This window comes from Tupaia chinensis, unplaced genomic scaffold, assembly GCF_000334495.1.
Source record: "Tupaia chinensis unplaced genomic scaffold, TupChi_1.0 Scaffold000578_2, whole genome shotgun sequence".
Lineage (NCBI taxonomy): Eukaryota > Metazoa > Chordata > Mammalia > Scandentia > Tupaiidae > Tupaia > Tupaia belangeri.
In genome coordinates this window covers 7,654,135-7,675,518 of record NW_006160094.1, presented here as the reverse complement: position 1 = coordinate 7,675,518, position 21,384 = coordinate 7,654,135, and the positions used below count along the sequence as shown (strand labels likewise).

General features: G+C 59.9%; 1 protein-coding gene across 1 annotated transcript in view; it reads left to right on the top strand.

Annotated features, from left to right (window-relative positions):
• The window catches only part of MICAL3 (microtubule associated monooxygenase, calponin and LIM domain containing 3), a 129,262-nt gene extending 112,952 nt beyond the window's left edge, over positions 1-16,310 (top strand). Inside the window, 3 exon segments of the mRNA XM_014591485.2 lie at positions 13,128-13,227; positions 13,350-13,423; positions 13,504-16,310. Of these exon segments, the coding sequence (XP_014446971.1) occupies positions 13,128-13,227; positions 13,350-13,423; positions 13,504-13,688 (359 nt within the window). The 3' untranslated portion in view covers positions 13,689-16,310.
• Positions 16,311-21,384: the final 5,074 nt, after the last annotated feature.

Genomic DNA, 21,384 nt, shown 5'->3' with positions numbered 1-21,384 from the left:
TCGGGGACTGCGGCGCCCCGGCAGGGGGTGGCCACTGGGCAGTGGCTGTGAGAGCCATGTGGTTAGAGGCCACAGCACAGACACTCTCACCGTCCATCCAAGGATTGCCCTGGATTTGGGTTCAACACAGTTTGGTGCAGGGACCACCAGGGCGTGCCTGGGTCATCTCTGGTCCCCCAGGCCCAGGAACCCTGTTGGTTCAGGACTTTGAAGCCACCAGCCTAGCCTTCAGCATGGAGTGGCCGATCTCTTTCCTCACGTGTCCACGAGCAACACACGCTCTAGGCTCTAGACAGGAACCCCATCTCTTTGTAGTGTGAAGCCAGCAGGGCCAGCTCAGGCTGCAAGTCTGACACCGGAGAGGTGAGGACCAAGTCTCAGTGACCCCTCCTCCCTCGTTCTAGTGTAGCAGAGGACGCGGGCAGTGCAATTCTGACAGGTGGGCTGTCTGTGAGACAGGATGAGCAGAGAGGGGGCAGCCAGCGCGAGGCAGCACTGCCACCCAGTTCTGCCTGAAAACTGACTGGCGGGCTGTCCACACGGATGCACCTGGTGCCCAGATGGCTTTCTGTGGCTCTGTACAATGAGGGAGCTCGTGCAGGGGCATTCAGGGGAGCAGGCATGGAAGTAAGGCTCTTTAAGGCAGAAGTAAGAGCTGACCGGTCGACTCAGTGCTGACCTTCAGTGAAGAGATGGGCTGGGGAAGGAGGATGTGGATGCTTGTGTTCTGTGCCACACCCGATTCTGGACTTGCTGCCCGGAGCTCAGGCCGCCACAGGAAGTGCAGACACCTGGCCTTGACCCACCTAGTACCGTAAGCCGGAAGACCACACGTGTTATTGTGGAGCCAGACTGCTCCCGCGTCAAGGACTGGAGAGTCCAGCCCATCTAAAAGGGTCCCCGGGCTGAGAGCCATGTGACCAGGCTGAGAGCCATGTGACCGTGCGGCATGGCGACCCCTGGGGCCTCCCTTTCCTGATCTGGCTGTCTTGGTTAAGCCTTACCCCTGGAGGGAGTCATCCTCGACCCACCAGAGATGGCCTGTGCCCACCACACTGGGCCACGAGCCCCGCCCTCGCTGCTTCTCTGTCCCTGCAGAAGATCCCAGGAAGGAGCCGGGCATGTGGTCATTCCTTCTTACACTCCTCACGCCTCACTTCTGCCTAACTGGAAAGTGATGGGGGTCTCCACATGCCATCGGGACACCTCCGCAGGCTGTGCAGCTGCGTCCCCCGGGTGACATCCTCAGGGAGAGGGGGCGATGCAGCTGGGTCCCCGTCAGGGCTGGTGGTCTCTGAGCACTGGGCCACCATGTAGCTGGAGTCTACACACATGGCAGCCCTTCTGAAGGAGGCTGTGTTGCCGAGGCTGCTGCTACAGGCCCAAGGCCTCGTAACGAACCAGCAGAGCGTGCCATAGGATCGTGCCCAAATTCATCTCCTAGTTGTTTAGAAAATAACATCTTCGTAAACGTACAAACCTGAATTTCACCTAAGTCAGTGGTTTTCAAACTCAGTTTTTAGTAGCAGAACCCTTTTTTCCAAATAATAAATCCAAGATTAAAACAAAAGGCAAGGACTCAAACGTTAATAAGCAGATTAGAAAATGCAGGGGTTGGGAGGGGCCTGCAGGCAGCCACAGCCCCAGCGTCCACTCGCTCCCAGGCAGTGTCGTGAGCACCCTGACCGCCAGGCACAGCTGTCAGGGGGGTCCGTTGGCTTTAAAGCTCACTTGGAAATCTCCGGCTATCTGCCGTTTAAGATGTGGATGCTGGAAACTCAAGATGTGGCATGGTAGCGCATTCTTCATGGTTGAATCACTGACAAATCTAAGCCATTCACACTCTTAAAGGACAGAGAGACCTCAGACAAGGGGTTCCCCAGAAGCCAGACAAATCTGCCATGCCATGATGTGACATGCTGTGTTACCACCCAGGGACCCGCTGGCAGGAGCGGACTCAGGCTGGAGTCTGAGCTTCCGCTCTCCACAGATGCTCTTTGGATGGAGGAATGAGACTGTTCTTGCAAAGGTCTGACTAATTAGTTAATTGAGTAATTCAGTTAAAATTTCTCTCCACTAAAACGTTTACAGGGAGTTCAGGTACTTGCACCCCGAGAACAAAGCCCTTGGTCCTGAGGGCCCCACAGAAGCGAGGACCTCACAGCACAGACTGATGGGTGATGGTCTTTGGTGGGTTAAACGTTGGCTTATAAGACATTTGAAAGTGGTATGTCTTATTTACGCTCTCAAAAGAGTTAGCATATTTATAAATAAGGAATTTGAGAGAGCCCTGAAATGGCTTTTGAAGAACCCAGGGGTTCCCTGGAAGTTTGCAAACCACTATACTTAGTCTAAGCTCCATTCTGTAGGCAAGGCTTCACTGAAACATCTGTCCAAAGATGAGTCCATTCTGTTTTAAAGATGGACCTTGGCGACTCTGTTGAGATATTTCCCATGATGCATTTGAGGAGTTCTCAGGCAGGGTGGCTTCTACTATAGGGTATGTTTCCAAGAATGTCTTCCTTACCCACTCGATCACTTCCAAGGCTGCTCTGACAACACCCCTGGAGCTGAAGGGTACACGCTGGCTGCTCCTGTCTCTGCTTTGCATGCCATTCCTCTCGCTAGTCTCGCCCTGGCTGAACCTGAGCCTGACTGTCCGGAGTCTTCTGCAGCACCAGTCAGCCCCTGCCTGAGGGCTGGACCACGCTGGCCGGAACTTGCCATTCTTTCTCAAACGTCCATCACTGTCTGAGGGGCTCGGACTCTGCTAGCCGAGCTGCCCATCCAGGGGAATCTGCCGTGGACCTGCCGCCCCGCAATCTCAGTTTCCCTGAGGTGTATGTGTACCCAGCTCTCACAGATTAACTTCGGAGCCTCCGAGCTCAGGACAAGGTCAAGACTGATGCAGCCTCTGGGCGTGGGGTGCCTGGGAAGCCTTTGCATTTCTGGAACTTTGGTTCACACTTAAACCTCTGGGTTCCACGTCGTGCGTGAGTTGCAAAGCCGTTGCAGGATTGCGTTCTCCTTTCTGACAGTCCATCTTTGAGGGGAGAGCCTGCGTGAAACGCACGGCGACCACAGTCGGCACTCAGCTCCGAGGCTTGGAGAAAGGGTGGCAGATGGATTCAGTGACAGCCGAGTGGCCTTCTGCTCTGCACACCTTTACAGTTCTGGGGCGATGAGACCCGGGCTCCATCCCAGCCCCTCAGTACAGTCTCCATCGGAGGGCCCGTAAGGGGCATCATGCCACAGCGCTCCCAGGCTGGTAGCTATCTGTGGCCAGCAGACCTCCCAGAGCTCGGGGAGGAATGTCGTGGGGTGAGATGTCTCAGAAGCCTCAGCCCGAGCGCTGTGTTTAAGGAGAAGGCTGGCCAGCGTCGGGGCCTGGCCTCGGAAGAAACAGGATCCATCCAGCAAAAGTGGTTCTGCCTTAGTCGCTCCTTAACAGCTCCCTGCACGAGCTCTTCGCGGTGCTCTGGCCACACAGAAACCTCAGGGCTAGGGCTTGCAGGGTGTGGAGGAGCCCCACATCCCACCCCTGGGCCCTCGGCCTGGGGCTGCTCTGTGCACGTGCAGTAGCTGAGAAGCAAGCAGCCCCCGCCCTGCTCTGAACTCTCCTTACGGGTTTCATTAGACCAGGGTGAGTCCCAGCGAGGTCGGGTCCCCAGCAAAGCACAGAACTCCATCCTCACTGACTTGAGTGGGGTAGTAACCATGGTGATCTGGCGATGGCACCGTCACCAGTGGTTCGCGTCCCCTCCCCACTGCGAGGTGAGCAGAGCCATGCGTGTGTCAGTGGTGGCGCGTGGTGAAGAGGCGTGCCCTCCCGCTATGCCTCTTCCCTAGGCGTCCTGTCGTTGGTGGTTTGGGTGTGGGAGGAGGGCTGTCCGATCTAGTAACTCTCTCCACCGATTCCTGTTGTAGACTATTGGGGCGAGTCTTATTACAGTGACCTCATCGACTTGCACCTGGGCGGTATGTATAGCCGCCACTGTGGCCGACACTAACCCTGCTGACCCCGCTGTCCCCGTCCCTGCTCACACATGGAGGAATCAACCTGGTGACCAGATGGCCAGGGCAGGACTCTCCTCCCGCTCCGGTGGAGCACCCACCAGGCCCCCCACACTGCCCTTGTCGATGCGAGGGGAGGCGAGGCAGCTACTGCTGTCCAGGGTTTTTCTCATGTTCTAGGATAAAACTTCACCGCCCCGCCCCATCAGCCTCACGTCTGCATCCTGGCCCCACTGTCATCTGGTCGTTTGACAACAGTATAGCAGAGTACATGTGCGCACACGGGCTCCAACGTGACAGTGAGTGTGCACACGGGCTCCAACATGACAGTGTGTGTGCACACACTGGCTCCAACATGACCCGTGCCCTCAGTCCTAGCCTCACACCTCATAGGTTTCTCTGCACACGAGGCCCACTGCCATTCACACTGCAGGAACAAGCCTGAGGGCTCCATGGCGACCGCTTTCTATAGGCTATACTCGCGCTTGCCCCAGAAGGTCCAGGGCGTGGGGAAGTCACTGAGGGCTCTGCCCAAATTCTCTGCACTCGAGGCCAGGCTGAGAGGCTGGAGCAGCTGCTCCCTGCTCCAGGATCGTCCTGGGCATCCTCACGTTCTGCGCAGGGACAGCAGGCAAGGCCTAGGCAGGGCTCCGTGTACACCCAGGGCCTGCACTGCTGGGGACTTGGGAATGCAGAGTCTTGCATCCCATCTTCAAACTTATAAGCGAGAGCTCTGGAGGTGTAGCCGGTGGGCTATTCTGAAAGACCCCCACTGGCTCACGGCCCTGCAGGCAGGGCACTCTGCTGTGCCACCATGCAAAGCCTCCGTTGGTATCAGCAGAGCAACAAGCAGTTGGGAGTCTGGACCTGGGAGCTCTCTCCCAAGAGCTGCCATGTCCAGCCAGTGCAGATGCCGGGTACCTGGTGCTCTGTACTCCAGCTGGGCAGCCCAAGTTCCTCTCGCCTGGAGGCTCCCTGCCTCAAAGTGCTCCTAGAACAGGAGAGCTGGCCTGGTGGTCGTCTCCCTTGTTACCCTCACCCCACCCTGTAAGGGTCCCTTCTTGGCCAGAGCTGTCATGCACTGCCTACTGCATGGCGGTGCGGGCCCTCATTTCCTGCCGCCGTGAGGGGGCGCTGTCTTGTCCGCCCCAGCCTCCCCACTCCTCTGGAGGCTCCCCCGGGTCCCGGAGCTCTTGGTGTGTCCGTGGGCTTCCATACTCGTAGGCCATCCACTCGGAGAGGGCTCATGCCAACCACCCCAGTTAACAAACCCGTCTAATGCCCGACTGCCCCTCCTGGTGTCCATGTCCATTCTGAGTGAAGCTCCATGTGAGCTGTTTATCGAGGGCCTCCTCGAGGGAGCTGCCCAAGCCCCTTTCTTTACAAACACGATTCCGCCCACTGTGCCGCGCTGGCCTCCTCCCTTCCAGACACCACCCAGACATGGAGGGCCGTTCCAGTTCTGGGCCACTGCGCTCCGTCTGCCAGTCTGGCTGACAGCTCCATCAGTTGGCGGGGGAAGGGGAATGAATTAAAGAGGAGCTGTCCTCTGAGTATAAACTACCCCGTGGCTTGCCCCGGCCCTGCCCTAACGCACTCATGGCCACCTCTGTCTTCCTTAGCGCCTAACAGCTCCTCCGGGACAGCCGGGCTTCTGGTGGGTTCTGCTGGCCACGAGGAGGTGGCTGCCGTGGCACTGGTGGGCTGTGCAGGGAGCGTTCTGTTTGAGGGTCCCTGAGTCACCCACAGCCCCAGCAAGGGTGAGGAGGAGATGCCAGAATTGGGTCCTTTTCCAGTTCCTGCTGTTTCGTTCCTAGAGCACCTGGCAGTAGTCACCGAGGGCGGGGTTTACCCTTTGAAATCCAAACACTGAAATGTAAAGCCTGCTCTTCCTTCCACTCTTAGTCCTTGCAAGACCACGTAGAGGCCCATGTGTGGCCAGAGCACTGGTCTTACTCTTCCTGGGGTTAAAACAAAGCTCTGAGCAGCGCTCTGCTTTCTGAAACATGTGCTCTGGCCCATAGGAGCCCCGACCCTTGACTCCTGCCCTGGGCCCTGTCCCTTCACACCACATCGCCCAATAGGGTCTTTGGTTCCCAGCCAACTGTTCAAAGGCTCAAGCCTAAATTAAGGCTATTTGTGAGCCACAGAGTATAGGTACAGATTTTTGCTCCTCACAGAGCTGGGCCTTGTGATTTCAAAAGGAACTGTCAGAGGACACAGAGGAAGGGTCCCCAGTGGCCACCCCTTCTCCAGGACCAGATAGGCTCAGTCCAGCAGCCACAATGTCCCTTGCGCTAGAACCGATGAATGACTGAATGAAGCCTTGAGAGGAAAACCACATCCCCTCTGGGAAACTTGAGGTCCCGAACCCACACGCCTAACTGTCAAGTTGTCGGGGCCCTGTCTCTCGCCTCTATGTCTCAGGGGGACTCATGAGAACATGGACAGTTTAGAGATGTGATACAGGGCTGGGAAGGGCCACCCCTTCTCTCCCAAGTGCAGCTGTGAAGAGGGCATGCTTCCTTCCTGTCCCTGACACCTTGGAGTGGTTCGGAGGTCAGAGGCCATCAAAGCCAGAGAGCCTCTGTGGAGGGTTTTCTGAAAGCATAGCTGAAAGGGGGCACTCGGGCATGTCTGGTTTCTGTGCGGAACACAACCTGTGGTGTGTCAGAGGGGCGGCATAGGCTGTTCCCAGCTCGGGGAGGGCTGCAGTCCATCATCTGGACCGGATCGTGTGAGTTCCGTGTAGGAGCAGCTGTGTGTCCATGCACAGGACTGGGCAGGCCCACCAGCTCTTCCTCCCTGGGGGCCACGATGCAGGCCAGGCCTGCTGGATCCAGATGTGTCCCTGGCCAGCCCCACCCCATGGCTGCCAGGCAGTGGCTGTGGGAGCCCTCGACCTGGAGCCTGTGGGATGGGCCTTTGCCCAGCAAGGGGGAGCACGGAGCCAGGCTGTGGGCGGAGGTGGAGCAGATGAGGCAGCCTGAGTTCACACTCAGCACTAGGCCGCCCACTGACTCGCTTTTCTGCCGACGCTGTCCTCATTTTCTGGCATCCTTTGGCTCTCAGAGAAAACAGCTGGTGTGGGGCTGGTATAGTACTTGGGACACGGGGTGCTCAGTAGGCATCTCTCAGACACATTCCGAGTCTCATGTCCTTCGAATTGCCTGTGATCCTGAGAAGCCTCTTCTAACCCTAAGTGTCAGCATCAGTGTAGAAGCCCGTGGGTTCGGTATAAGTAGGCAGAATTAAGTGGTCAGATTGCAGGTAGAGAGCCTAGTGCTTATGGGAGCTGGATACTGCATGGCCGACTGTAAGTCCCAGGGCCAGCATGGAGAAACATGCTGGGTACATGTGTGCGCATGCCCCAGATCCCAGCAGGACCGAGGCGGAAAAGGGATTCCGGCGTGACCATGCCGCGGAGGCACCCTCACCGTCTGCGCCTCCTCGTGAGCGCATATACTCTCTGCGCAATGAGAATCGCAGTCTCATCACAGCACTTGGCCCTGGTGGCCGCGAGGGTACCAGGAGCTGGTCTCTTTGGCCCTGCCGGGCTCCGTAACACACCTCACTGGTGGCGAGAGCCTTCGGTCCTTCTCTGCCCCTTGATGTCGGGATAGGGCTCCAAGGATGTCCAAATAACATGCCAAGGTTTCAGAGGACGGTCCAAGCATGGTATTTTGGGTGGGTTTGTTTGCAGGTCGTTTTTTCCAGCCATCCGTGTTTCCTCAGGTGGCTGGTAGGGTTGGGAGGATGCCAGCTTGGGGTGCCGCACATTGGACAGAGCTTTTCAAGGAAGGAAACAGATGGGAGAGGGGCCTGGGCCACGTGGTCTGAGAGGCAGGGCCTAGGATGGGGCCTCCGTGAGAGCCAGGTGGCAGTATGCAGAGCACCCGACTCAAGTCTAGCCTCCACCACACGCCAGCCACTCCGGGCACGTGTGCATGGTGCCCACAATCCCGGCAGCACGCAGAAGGGAGTGCGGCCGTCTCTGGGGGTGATTTCTCACTTGCCTCTCACTGTCTTTGCCCCCCACACACACACACACACACAAGCACATGCGCCCCAAGGCAAAGACCTCTTTAAAAAAACGAAAATGGGACGCAGCCGTCTGTGCAGTGACCCGGGAGTGCTTCCGAGCCCACGGCACCCCTACCTGCCGTGCGTCGCTGAAGAACGATGGCCACGCCTCGCCACGCGTGCTGCTGTTCAAAACTCACGGCCTGCATCAGCTGCCCGGAGGTCAAAGAGAGCGGCCACTGAGGAAGCAAGAGGCTTGGGCCCCCCAGTGTGGTGGTGAAGGCAGCTGGAGCCCATGTGGACAGGGGTTCAAGTCCTGGGCCCAGTGGTTTGACAAACACGCCAGGCACGTGTGTGTGCATGCCCCAATCCTAAGAGGGGAAAGGAGGGGAAGGGATTATGGCGTGGCCAACCATGGGAGGGGCGTGGGGGGTCAATTCTCACTATCTCCAGCAAGTATATATGTCCTATAGCAAAAATGTAAAAACAAAACTATAGTCTGTCCTCCATAACACGTCTGCCCTCAGACCCAGCGATCCAGACCACCTAGTTCTCACATCCCCATAAAAGGCCGCAAGAACGTTACCGTCGGCGTCAGCGCCTCTGTGCTGGCCTCGCTGCACATTTCCGATTCGAGTCAGGTGGGCTCCCCTGCACCAACAGGTTTTCCCTGCTCTTCGCACACATGTCCTGGGTGTTTTTCTGTTTGTAACAGTAGTTAAACAGCACTGGGACTCTCGCAGGGAAGCCTGAGGAGTGAGAGCTCCGCTTCCTGCAGGCGGCGCCCTCCCGCCTGCTGCCCTGAGCATCCCCTCTGGTCTTGGGAACACTGGCTTTACCCAAGGCCCCCTTTTCCAGTTCCGTGTCCTGATTGCTGTCTGATTCTGTAACCTCTTACAGCGTGTGCCCGTGTCAGCAAGGGCGTGTGAGGACGTGGGTTACGTGAAAGGGGCCAACAGTTACATTTGTGATGTTCAGAAAGTAGACATACATTTTTCAGTGTAAATCTGGGCAGGTATTCTTTTTTTCTTTTTTAAAAAATTTGCCAGAGGGCCCACGCGCTTGTTGGAGAGGAGCAGTGTTGGAAAGCGCCTCCGTGGGACACGGTCATCTCTTCCCCTTTTGGGATGTCGGGCATGCGTGCCTGTGTGATGGCATGTTTGTTAAGCCACAGGTCCAGGACTAGAACTGCGAGGTCAGTGATGTGGGGCCCAGCCACCCTAACCAGCATGCCACGGGCTGGTTGTGAAGGTGTCACTCCTTCACACCGGGGATTGGCAGGGACTGGAGTTGTTGACACTTCGTGGGATCTGTCGAGGGGCTTTTGTTTTTGGTTTTGTTTGTTTGGTTTTGGTTTTGTTTGTTTGGTTTTGGCTATAGGGTGTGTGTACTTCCTGGAGAGACAGAGATAGAAAGCCAGACATCACCCCCAGGGAGATAGCTACGCCACAGTCCCTCCTCCTCTGGGACATGGATTTTTGGGCATGTGCGCGCAACACCCAGCATGGGTTTGTTTTTTGTTTTTGTTTCTTTAGAGAGTTTTGTTACAGGGGCATGTGTGCTCACTGGAGAGACAGAGACAGAACACGAGAAATCACCCCCCAGGGGGATGGTCACACTAATCCCTTCTCCATCCCCTCTTGAGATTTTGGGCATGCACACACACGCACCTGGCGTGAGTTTTAAGCCATCGGGCCCGGGACTCGAAATACAGTCGACTACGTGGGATCCAGCGGCGTGACCATCACGCCATCTGCGGGCCCCTGCCCGGTGCTCTGAAGCCGAGAAGGCTGAGTCTAGGTGAGCTGGGGGCAGAGCCCGTGCTCAGGGTAGGAGCTGCTCTGCACGTCAGCGGTCACGGCGTCTCTGTAGAACCCCAGCACAGCCTGCTTTGCACACGTATGCCCCATGTGGGGCTCGGCTGTGCTGTGCCCTGAGTGTGCCCTCAGACCGCGTAGAGTGGCGTGGACGAGGGCACCCGGGACCTGTGTTTTATGCATCTGCAGTCGATGTTTCCTCCCCCTGACCCTTCGTGGACTTAAACAAGGTCGTTCCTCCTCCCTGTTCTCGTGACCACCTGCCCCCCCGGCCCCGAGGCCTGTGCCCTGGCTTGCCCCCGTGTGTGCCCCTGTGGTTCTGTGATGGTCCCTGAGCTCTCCCTCACCCTTGAGCAGCGGCAGGCCCCCTCAGCCCAGACGCCTCTGCACGCTGTCCTCAGCGTCAGCACTCAGTGACAGCCAGCCCTCGGCTATAGCATCAACCCCACCATCAGCAAGGGCCAGAGAAATGGGCCGGCTGGCTTTCACTGGCACAGGGGGCGAGTGGCACAGGCTGGCATGCATAGAGGCTTCCTCCAAATTGGCCTGGCTCGGAATTGGGAGTACTGTAGGTGGCAGAACCCCGAAGGCCCCACAGGGCCAAGGTGCTGCCAGGGGCCCACAGTTCCTGCCCGAGGGTGTGGCTCCCTCCTTGCCCTCAGAGCCACCCAGGGTCCTGTTGCCTGCACGTACGTCTGTGGTGCCGTGTTAAGTGTCTGGAGTGGGTTTGGTGGCAACCCCAGCTAGGCTCCTGCAAGCCTGGAGGCAGCAGCCTCGGGTTTGGCCTGTTTCAGAGCTAGGCAGGCCCCACAGGGGCTCGGGGCGTGTCCGAGGAGGGCCCAGAAGGCCAGGCATCACCACCCCTGGTCAGGCACGGAGGACGCACTGCTCCTGGGGCCCGCCCTGTGGCGCCCTGCCACGCCAGGCTGCCCCCGGCCTGTGCCAGTGCCCAAGGACTGAGTCCTTGTAGACTGCGTCCCCGTGTTTCTGCTTCTCCACTCCTCGCACTTTTTCCTTTTCCTCCTGTTGTTCCTTTCTCACTTTGATGCTTTTTGTCCTCTGCTTGTTTTGATTTCACCTTTCCCCGTCCCTGTCCATCTCCAAATGTCTCCTCTTTCCTCTTCCTTTTTTGTCTTTGTTTCCTCCTCCTCCTTGTTTGGTCCTTTTTGAAGTTGAGCCCAGTGGCGGGACTCCACGGCGTAGACCTCTCTCCTTCTGCCCTTGCTGTGTCCAGGAAGGTAACGTAACACCTCTTCCTCCCCTTGCCTCGGCGGTGTAGCCGGGTCGGCCACACGGAGCCAAGGCCCCTTCTCTTCCTTCCTCTGGCCCTCAGCCTGTCATGAGGTGTCGTGAGCACGTGGCGACTTTTTACAAGGCACAGTATCCCTTTGACAGTCCGAGGGGAGGACGGGGTGCAGAGTGAGGCCGGGAGCCTCCAAGAGCCTCCTGCAGCCTTGCCCCAGCGTTGGTGGCCGGGCAGATCTGTCAGGTAGCGGGTCAGGCCGCAGGGGAGACTCCTCCCACCTGGAGGGCAGCGATTTGTGCTGGGGAGTCAAGGAATACTGGCCTTACAAAGACTGGTCTACAGACGCCCGAGTTCTTTCCAAAACAACCACTAAAAGCAAACCTCTCTACCGTGTCTTGCTGAGTGTGCGTGTTTAAGTTTGTCTGATTTGAAGTCTGTTGTGATGAGACTGTCTCCGAACGGCATGTGGGAGGGCGGGGTGTGTGGGCGTGACTAACCTGGCTAACCTCCACTCTGCCCTCCACGGCTCTCCCGACGTGGCCTGCCCCGCCATGTCCCCTGCTCGCCGGCTGTGAGCGCGCAGCTGTCTCCCGGGGAAAGTGGGGAGGAGGGCGGTCCGGGCGCGCTGCACGGGCAGTTGCATGCCTGGGCCCCGTCCCTATGCTGTGCGGGCACACTGTGCAGAGACCTTCGGAAGGAATGCGTGGAACTGACTGGGCCGGCTGGAAAGCCACAGGCCAGCCTGTTGGGTTGGGCGAGGAAGAGCTCTGGTCCCCAGACGCACAGGCACACACCCCACAGCAGCAGGCCCGACAGGCCAGGAGGGGCTTCCGTCCTTGAGAGCAGGGCCCAGGCGCAGGGCACCGCCGCGGAGCAGAGCTGCATGTGCCCCCGGCACGGTGCAGACATTACCCCTGTGGCCCCGGGAGACTAACCGGGCCACGTGTGTGCCAGGCAGACCACGTCGCAGAGGGAGACTTGTCTCTAATGGGTGAGGAAGGCAGGTAGAAGGCAGGGCGGTAGAGCTGAGCAGAGACGTGTCCCGTGCACTCTGGCTTTGAGCTGGACGAGAACAGCCAGCCTACCCAGGGAACGAAGGGGACTTCGAGGGCTGCCCAGTGCAGGGCCTCTAACCTGAGGCTCGTGGTGGTCTTGGAAGGCCCTGAAACTCTACAAAGTTGTTGATTGTCCACGTAAGCATTTCCTCGGAGGAGAGCTCCTAGCTTTCATGAGATTCTCAAAATGGTCCGTTATTTAAAAATACCAACCACCCACATAGTCTGCCTCTCAGGCCGGACCACACTGTCGTGGGCACCTCCGTGCTCTGAGGGAAAGACTGTGTTTCCTCCTTGGGCGGTTGATTCCTCCGAAGCCTGTCCTCTCCTCCTGTCGCAGCCCAGCCTGCAGGTCCAGGGAAGCTGGGATTCACAGGCTGGGCCTCGGCAGCCTGGGGGCGCCCTCCTTAGTACCCAGGGCCTGCCCTGGGGGCTGCATGTACTACATGGGGGTCCCTGCAAAGAGGGTCCTTGGGGAGCTTGCCAGGCCCTGAGTTAGGAAGTGCACCCTCCTAGTCTGGGAGAGCGGGTCAGAGATGGGCAGCCAACGGCAAGAGCCGGAATCCATGAGTGCAGCTCCCGGAGTGCGAGGCTGTTCCTATGTACGTGGGCTCCTTTGCTAGCACGCTCCTCGGGGCGGGTGTACAACGGGCACTGTGCACGCCACGGGTAGTGACATGGGGGGTGGGGGGCGGGCAAGGCCACTGGAGACATACCGAGAGAAACCCAGGGAGCAGGAGAGGGACAGGGGCCCCCACTGGCCAGGGGCCTGCTGGGGAGAGGGCAGGAAGGACAGGAGGCAGGACAGGGTGTCCGTCCTGGGTAGGCCTGACGCCAGGGCCCTCCGACCTGGTGGGGAGTGTTCCGGCCGCATCTCGCTCCGCTCTCTTTGCACATTGGCCCAGTGTGACGACTCCTGCGGGCGGGCGGACGGAGTGACCCAGGGGCCTGACACGCACTCTCTCTTGGCAGGCATGGGCAAGAAGGATGACCCCAAGCTGATGCAGGAGTGGTTCAAACTGGTGCAAGAGAAAAACGCCATGGTGCGCTACGAGTCAGAGCTCATGATCTTGTGAGTGCCCTTGGGTGGGGACGAGCCGGGGGTCGACTGCATGCCTGTCACAGCGGGCACAGAGACCTCCTGATTGGGGGTGGGCATCGGTCCCCAAGTCACCCCTCCCTCCTTGCCGTCAGTGCCCGGGAGCTGGAGCTCGAGGACCGACAGAGCCGCCTGCAGCAGGAGCTCCGGGAGCGCATGGCCGTGGAAGGTGAGCAGGTGGAGAGGTGAGGCTGCGCGGGGTGGGGCCCCTGCCCAGCCTGCACGCCTGACGCCTGGGCTGCTCTGCAGATCACCTGAAGACCGAGGAGGAGCTGGCGGAGGAGAAGAAGATCCTAAACGAGATGCTGGAGGTGGTGGAGCAGAGGGACTCCCTGGTGGCCCTGCTAGAGGAGCAGCGGCTCCGCGAGAAAGAGGAGGACAAGGACCTGGAGGCCGCTATGCTGTCCAAGGGCTTCAGCCTGAACTGGTCCTGAGCTCTACCTGCTCGCCGCTGGTCTGTCGGCACCGCCTGACCGGGCTGTGTTCTCCGAGCCTCCCGGCTGAGGCCTGCGGAGGCCTGGCCCCCACCCCGGAGCTGGCACTGCACGTGCCCCTCAGCTGAGTCGGGCATCCTGTGCCATGGAGAAGCCCGAGGCCACAGTTCCCACGGCGACTTTGTCTCCTGGGAAGGCCCACCTGGAGTTGTCCTGGGCCCCACACCGGTCACGTGGGCCCACCCGCTGCCTGTGGACGCCCTGGCTGTGCCCCTTTGTTCCACAGCATGATCGGTAAGGAGGAAGCTGCTCACTCTCCGTGGAGACCGCAGATGGGGACAGTGTCCCCTGCTCCCTGAAGCACCACCAAAGAAACAGACGCCCCCACAGAAGCAAGATGTGAATTGAGACCTGGAGAGGGGCCGTGCCCACCTGGCACCACCACGGACCTGGGCAGGCACCCGGGGGTTCCTTATGCAAGCAAGGAGGACTGAGGGGCCTGGTGCCCAGCCCACGCCACACCGACCTGACGGCCAGGCACCCCGGGCCTTGCCCCAGCTGTGGCCTGAGGCCGTGGTCGCTGCGTTTTGCTTTTAGTTCACAACCGTTTGACACTGGAAAATACCAACTTGGGGGCCCAGGGTGAGGCGTCACAAGCCCCCGATGCCAGACAGGCGCTGTCCCTGGGGAGCGCCTCCGTCAGGCAGGAGGTTCCCCTGCTCCTTGGGTCCCCCTGTGTTTGCACGTTGAAATGAAGCTGACTTGGCAAGCCACTCGGCCACTTTGGGCCCTTTTTGTCAATTAACTTATTTTTTTAATACTTGAAAAGAAGCAACTACATTTTTTATCTTTACTAAAGACACTGGCACGTGGGCGCCGGAGCGACAGCGGTTCTGCCAGCTCCCGCTCCGTGCACCGGCACCGGCACCGGCACTGATGGGGCGCCTGCCGCTCCTCTGTTACTAGCCTGCTCCGTCGGGTTGGGTCCTGGCTAGCGCCAGGTGGCGGCACAGCGCCCTGTCCCCTCCTGTCACTGCACTCCTTGGCATCCTGCTGTCCTAGTGACCCTAGGCCCAGACCTTGCAGCCCTCATTGTCATGGACACGCTTCAGGGCTGCTCAAGGCCAAGCAGCGGACTGCACTCCTCTCGCTGGAACCTGGGCCTCGCAGAGCCCATTCCGGCTCCCATCTGGGTGCCAGGGTGCCACGTGTCATGGCAGGAGTATCAAAGAAGTGTCAGGTGCACCTTGCAGTCAGTGCCCGCCGGCCTGAGAGCCGACCCGTGCCTGTGCCACCATAGCACGGGACTTCAGCCAGCGCTTTCAGGCCCGGAGCCACACCAGCCTCTCTTCCCAAGATGGTGACAACCTTCCCATTCTGGGAGCTCCGTGGAATGACACGAGCTGCTGTGTAACCAGCTCGTGGTCCGGCTGGAGACCGTCTGTGCACAGCCCAGCATGCCACCAACCACTGGGAGTGTCCACCAGAGCAACCAGCCCAGGGCCCTGGGGTCCCAGCAGCGCCTGAGCCATCTGGAAGGGGCACTCCAGCGACTCCGGACAGGGCTGGCTGGGGGAGGGCCTGCGCTGACCTGCAAAGTCCCGTGGAGCCACACTGTGCCTCAGTCTATGCGTCCTCCCTGAGGGGAGCAGAGGGTCTGTCTGCTGGCCGTGACAGAGAGCTGCCCGTCTGTCCCATGGAGCTCCAGGCCCGGCGCCGCCAGCATCACCACCCACTGCACTCCTGTTTTCCGACGCAGCAGTCTTCATTTTTATTGTTTTATTAGAAAGGGGGAAGGAAGGTGGCCAGATTCCATCTTCAAACTCCAGTCTTCCAATAAAATTGGACTTGGGACAGGACCTTCACTGCCTGTGTGGCCTTTCCCCTCCCCCGCACCTTCCCCCAGTGCCACCTCGCCAGGCGTACTAACAGAGCCATCTCTGCGGGGTAGCTGGCTGCGTCAGGAGCCAGACCTTCCCAGTTACAGCCCGTCCTGACCAGCCCTCACCTCCCTGCGCCCTCCAGAGCACACACTGCAGCCCACGGTGGCCAGGAGGGGACCGCAGACTACGGGGGTCTTCAGAGACCTGCCGGCCTGCGGGCAGCTCCCACTCTGCACCCAGCAGTTAGGACTTGGGTCTGGGGGAGCACTCGGCCACACTCCTGCCGTGCAGTGGGTCTCGGTGCCCTGGTGACTCGCTACGGGGAGTGCTCTCGACTGCAGAAGTGCGAGCCACTCCAGGAGGACGTGTTCCCTGGAAGACAGAGGCAGGACGCACACACACACACACTCTCTCTCTCTCTCTCTCTCTCTCTCTCTCTCAGTGCCAGCTCAGCCCAAGTGTGTGCAAGCCCCAAACTGCCTACAGGCCGGGGGCAGCCCTGCTCCTGAGTGGGTTGGGGCAGCCCGGTGGGCCTCTGACCCTGCTCAGATGGGTCTGGGCCTCGCAGCCAGCCGCCGACCTTCGGCTGATCCTGGCCAGCTTGAGTCGGCCAGTTTTAGCTCCTTCAAAAGCAAGTTTTCCGGTGGGGCGAGAAGGATGTAGCGTTTAAAAGGTTGTCACGTCTGGCCCACAGAGGGGAATTGTCCATTTTATGCGCAATAAATGTTTTTAAAAGAAATAGTGTATTCTTAAGTCTTTTTCCTGGACTTGGCAGCGAGCCTGGGGGTGCGCCACGTCTGCCACCCGGCTTCGGGCAGGTGGTTTCCATGCCGGTCCACGTCTGCCTGGCAGGTCGGGGTGTGGACAGGAGTGTTCCAAGAACACAGCCTTCGTATTTTCAGTCCCTACTACAGTCTCAGCCCGAATGCTGTCACTTGGGGAAATAAGGCAACCCTGTTTAGTTCAAAAGCTGGCCTTCCAGACCGAGCCCAGTGGCCACCATGGTGCAGATGCCGTCCAGACCAAGCCCAGTGGCCACCGCGGTGCAGATGCTGTCTGAAGTACTGTTCGAGTCGCAGTGCTGCTCCCATCCTGGCCACCTTCCGCCCGGCCTACCAGGGTGCTTCCCCTTACCCCACTGGCCAGAGAGCCTGTGATGGGGCCTTCAGCCTCTAGGCCTCCGTGGTTCAGCTATTCCAGTGTCTCCAAGCCCCTCCCTAGCCAGGGCTCTTCTCCCTCTGCTACAAGCTGCCTCCCCGAGCACAGGCCACCCCCTCTTCAAGGTGCTGACCTGGTGGCCAAACCCAAGTTCATGGTCACCCAGAGCTGATCCCACTGCCCCGTGCTTTCCTCTGCAGAAGTAAGGCCTGTGGGGACTGGGGTGGGGGGCAGCAGCTGGGTGGTGAGCCCTGCCCACCTGGAGCCCACTGCACTCCTGCGTGGACAGCCACGGGGGCCTGAGCCTTCCACTCTGCCACCGGCTATCCCAGAAAGGACAGCCTGGCCAGGACAAATGTGAGTCGCAGTAGGACGGACCTAGTAATTGCAGGTTTATGGCATACGTGCGATGTTTCAGTGCATGAATACACTGTTCAATGCTCAACTGAGGATAATGAGCATATCTACTGTAAATTATTATACCTGCTGGGCAGAGCCCTCTCCTGTCACATACCTACAGATGCAGGTTGCTGTGGGCAGGCAGCAGCCCCGGAACAGTCCACCGTTCTGACAGCAGCCGGCACCCACCCCCACCTGAGGCCCACCATGCCAGACCAGCCCATCCCGTCCCCAATCCTTCAAGTCCTGGCCATTGGAGAGCTGTCAGGGTGCACAGTGGCAGGGTGCGAGCAGAGCCAGCAGGATGGGGTGCCCTCACACCCTAGAGGCCAGCCCAGTGAGAAGAGAACCAGGTTCCCCATAGAGACTCCAATGGATTTCCTGGGCTTGGCTCTGGCCCCCAGGTGGTGTCCCCCACAGTGTGGGTGCCAAGCCTTTTTCTGTGCGAGGAAAGATACAAGGGTACCCGAGGGCCAGCAGCTCCCCTTCCAAATTTAAAGAAAAATGTTTTTAAAGAATGATGTAACTGCATCTGGCACGCACTTGCTCATGACCTGGGGCTGGCCGAAGCTGGGGTGAGTCATGGCATCGGGATCCTGTCAGGGGTGCCGACTCTCCTCTCTCTCATGGAAGAAATAAATACGTAAAAACTTTTGGAAGGGGGTGCACTAAATACATTTTAACATGTAACCCAGCAGACTGCCTGCACTGCCGGGTGGGGTGGGCCCAAACGCGTGTCACTCAGTTTTCCTCCACCCTAAGCACACAGGTGGCCTGGAGGTGTACCTGAGGCCACCTGCTTCCCAGCTGGCTGCCACCCAGTCATGGGGCCTGCAGGGAGGGGGGAAGGGGCAAGGCAGCCCGAGGTCCTGCACCTGCAGCTGCTCCTTCCCTGCAGCAGCCTTGGCGCCTCACACAGAAGGACCGGAGTCACAGAGCCTCACTCCCAGGGCCTACTGAGGCCACCTCCCTGGAGCCTGGGTGTCCACACAGACAGCCAGGCCATGGAGTTCATCCTGGAAAGATGTGAGACGCTTCAAGTGGGCCACCAGGTGGCATCATGGCTAAGGCGCCAGACTCCCACCTGGTCCACTGTGGTTTGAGTCCAGACCTGGAGGCTTGAAAATCATGCAGGGCACACATGGGTGTGTGCCCCAAATCCAGAGAGGACACTGAGGGAGAAGGGATTAGAACATGGCTGGGGGTGGAGATTTCTCACTTTCTGTCTCTGTCTCTCTCTAGTCAGCGTGTATGCCTTATGGCAAAACTTAGAAAAAGAAGAAGCTTCATGAAAGCCCATTTTCTTTTTGTTCTTTGTTTTGTTTTGTTTTAGAGGTTTTTGCCAAAGGGTGTGTGTTCTTGCTGGAGAGAGACAGTGCGAGGGATGGCCACGCCACAGTCCCTTCTCTATTCTCCTGGGGTCCTGGGCACGCATGCACACACACCCAGCATGATTTTCAAGCCACTAGGTCCAGGACTCAAACCACAGTCAACCACGTGGGAGTCCCAACAAGTAACCGCCATGCCCTCCGCGGGCCTCATGACAGCCATTTTCTGAAGAGCCCGCAGGGTGGCCAGCTTGGAGATGGACAGCGGTGTACAACCTGGACCAGCCACGGTACTGTTTCTCCCGGGGAGAAGAAGGGCGTCCCTCTATCGCACCAGCCTGCGCATGCCTGGAGGCTGGGACAAGCGGCCTACAGGCCTTGGGGACACCTTCCACCTGCTGCCCTGCCCCGGGGCAGGCGCCTCTGCCCCTCCTGAGCTCCTCCTGCTGCTGGCTGCAGGAACCCTGCCCATGGCCGCCAGGCCTGCTGCGTCCTCCCCAGCCTCTGTGCCCACATCCCCGGCCTCTGTGCCTGCATCTCACCACGCCAGCAGGAGCAGGGGTGGTGCCGGGAGATGGATAGAAGCCGTCTGGGGGTCAAGAAAGAGTGGGCTCCAGATCTCGCCACGCGGTCGGGGATGAAAGTAGGGAACCCAGCCCGCGGGATGGTGGCCAGGGAAGGGTGCTGACACACCCTGGCCCAGGCCTCCCCGGGCCATGGCCTGTGGGTGAGCAGAGCGCAGCAGAGCCGAGCCCAGGACGCCAGGCACCGCCCAGTGCCGGGGCTACAGTAAGGCTCCCACCAGGGCGACGAGGAGGGCCTGGAAATGGCTGCCCATGGCCGACCGGGGGAGTGGTGGAGTGGTGCCCCCAATAGGCCTCATCCAATCCCCCACTTTCCTGTTCTTGGAAGAGTTCTCCACGGACCTGGGAGAGGAGCGGCCAGGCCGTCTCAGGAACGCCGGCCAGCCTGGGGTGAAAGGCAGAGGTCCCCCAGGAGCCATCTTCGGGTCAGAATGAGAACACACCCGGGTCACACTGACGGATCCTGGCGAGCTGAGGCGGAAGAGGGTCCCAAAGTGCCAGTTCCCTGGCGGGCATGTCCCCTCGGTTCCTCTGCTCGAGCCCGGCCCTCCATCTCCAATAAAACCACCCTCAGGTGCAGTGCCCCACGGGAACGGACCGGTGCTGGCAGCCTCTCCTCAGGTGGGGGACACTGAGGTGTAAACACGTGGGCCGTGAGGGCCAGCAGGGAGTGTGGGCCAGGGGACAGGCTCTGTGGTGCCCCTCTTGGCAGCCCTGGGGCCCCCGGTCCACAGGTCTAAGTGGGCCCACGGTCAGAACGAGGGGGGGGTCCTCTCCCCACCTCTCCAGAAGAAAAGTCCTTCCTGGAGGCCGCTAGGCCGAGTCGGTGAGCACCAGACTGGGTGTCTAACCTGCCTCGGCCCAGCCCGGTCGCCGTCCGGCTGGCTGTCCTGCACGGCTTGCTCCCCGAGCCTGTTCTACCCCAGAAACAGGACAGTGGCATTCACGCCTCTGCCCTCCGAGTGACTGAGAGAGACCCTCGGTGCTGTGCTCTGGGCCTGCAGTGGCCGTCCCCTGCTCCCCTGCTCCCCTGCTCCCCTGCTCCCCTCCTCCCCGAGGCTGAACTGGCCACACCCAGGCCTGTGTCCTGGAGCCTCTCCCTGCCCGGGGCCTAGAACGGAACAGCCCTGGTTCCAGGAAAGTGGTGACAGGGCTGTCATCAGGCATTGCAGGGAAGGAAGGGAGCTGAGGTCTGGCCCACACATGGGGAAATTCGAGTGGGGACAGAGCTCCCTGGAGGTCAGGCAGGGCCATGTCTCCTGGCCTTTCTGACTCCAACCTAAACCTGCGCTCTTCCCCTGCACAGGCCCAGCTCCACCTGCTCGAGGTAAGGAAGGACACTCACCCCGGTGCCCACCTGGAGCAAGGAGTCAGCCCCAGCTTGTCACCAGCCAGTCTGAGGCTCGCCCCGGGGACGGGGCTCCAGAAGGCCGCAGCCAGGGCTGCAGAAGGGCAGCGTTCGGGCTGTCTGCCATAGGAGGAAGGGTCTCACATGGGGAGCCCTGGGAGAGAAAGGGCAAGGGCAGGGTCCACCCCGCCTTCCCCAGGAAGCTCCTGCTGCCCCGTCCCTGGAGCCCACTCTGAGCCACAGCCAGGCTTGGGAGGGGACATGTCTGAAGTTCTCCAGCCCCTTGGGCCTTAGAGTCCCCCTCTAAAAGTCCCTCTGCTTTGGTTCCTTGGCTGGGTCCTCTCCGGTCTCCCTGACAGGCCCAGGGCACAGCAGCCTGCCCGGCATGGGCAACCCCATAGTCAGCGTCTTCCATGGCTTCCCCAGGCCCACCGCCCCCCTACCCCGGCACATGCCAGCTGGGGACACCTGGGTGTGCAGTCCTTTCTTCCCCAGCCTTCCACGTCCACCTGTCTTTCCAGGCCTGAGTGCAGACCCTGCTTGGTGGGAAAGCACCTCAGAGGTGGGGGCTGATCTGCCACGGTCCAGACGGGCCCCTTTCCTTCCTGGGTGTCCTGGCTGCGGCGCCTGACCTGTGTGTGCACATGCCCAGGGCAGGGGCTCATTCCCCCAGGCCAGCCCTTCTTCCTCCCCTTGCAAGCACGCCCCTTTGGCCCTCTTGAGCCTCCCAGACCAGCCTTCCTACCAGTGGGCCCCATTCCCTGCCCTGCTCCCCAGGGGCAGCCTAGTGCCTTCCCAGGTGGTACTGCCGGCCTGAACCTCTTTTAGATCCCAGGGCAGAGTCCTGAATTGGGGCACAGAGTAGGGTCTCTGGGCACTTCCTCAGCTGGGACTTGCTGGGTCGTATGGTCTGGAAAAGTGAGCCGCCCCCTCAGGACGGGGTGCGCCCATGGCCGGCCTCCCTGGGGTGGGCACTGCTGCCCCCTCAGCGGGGAA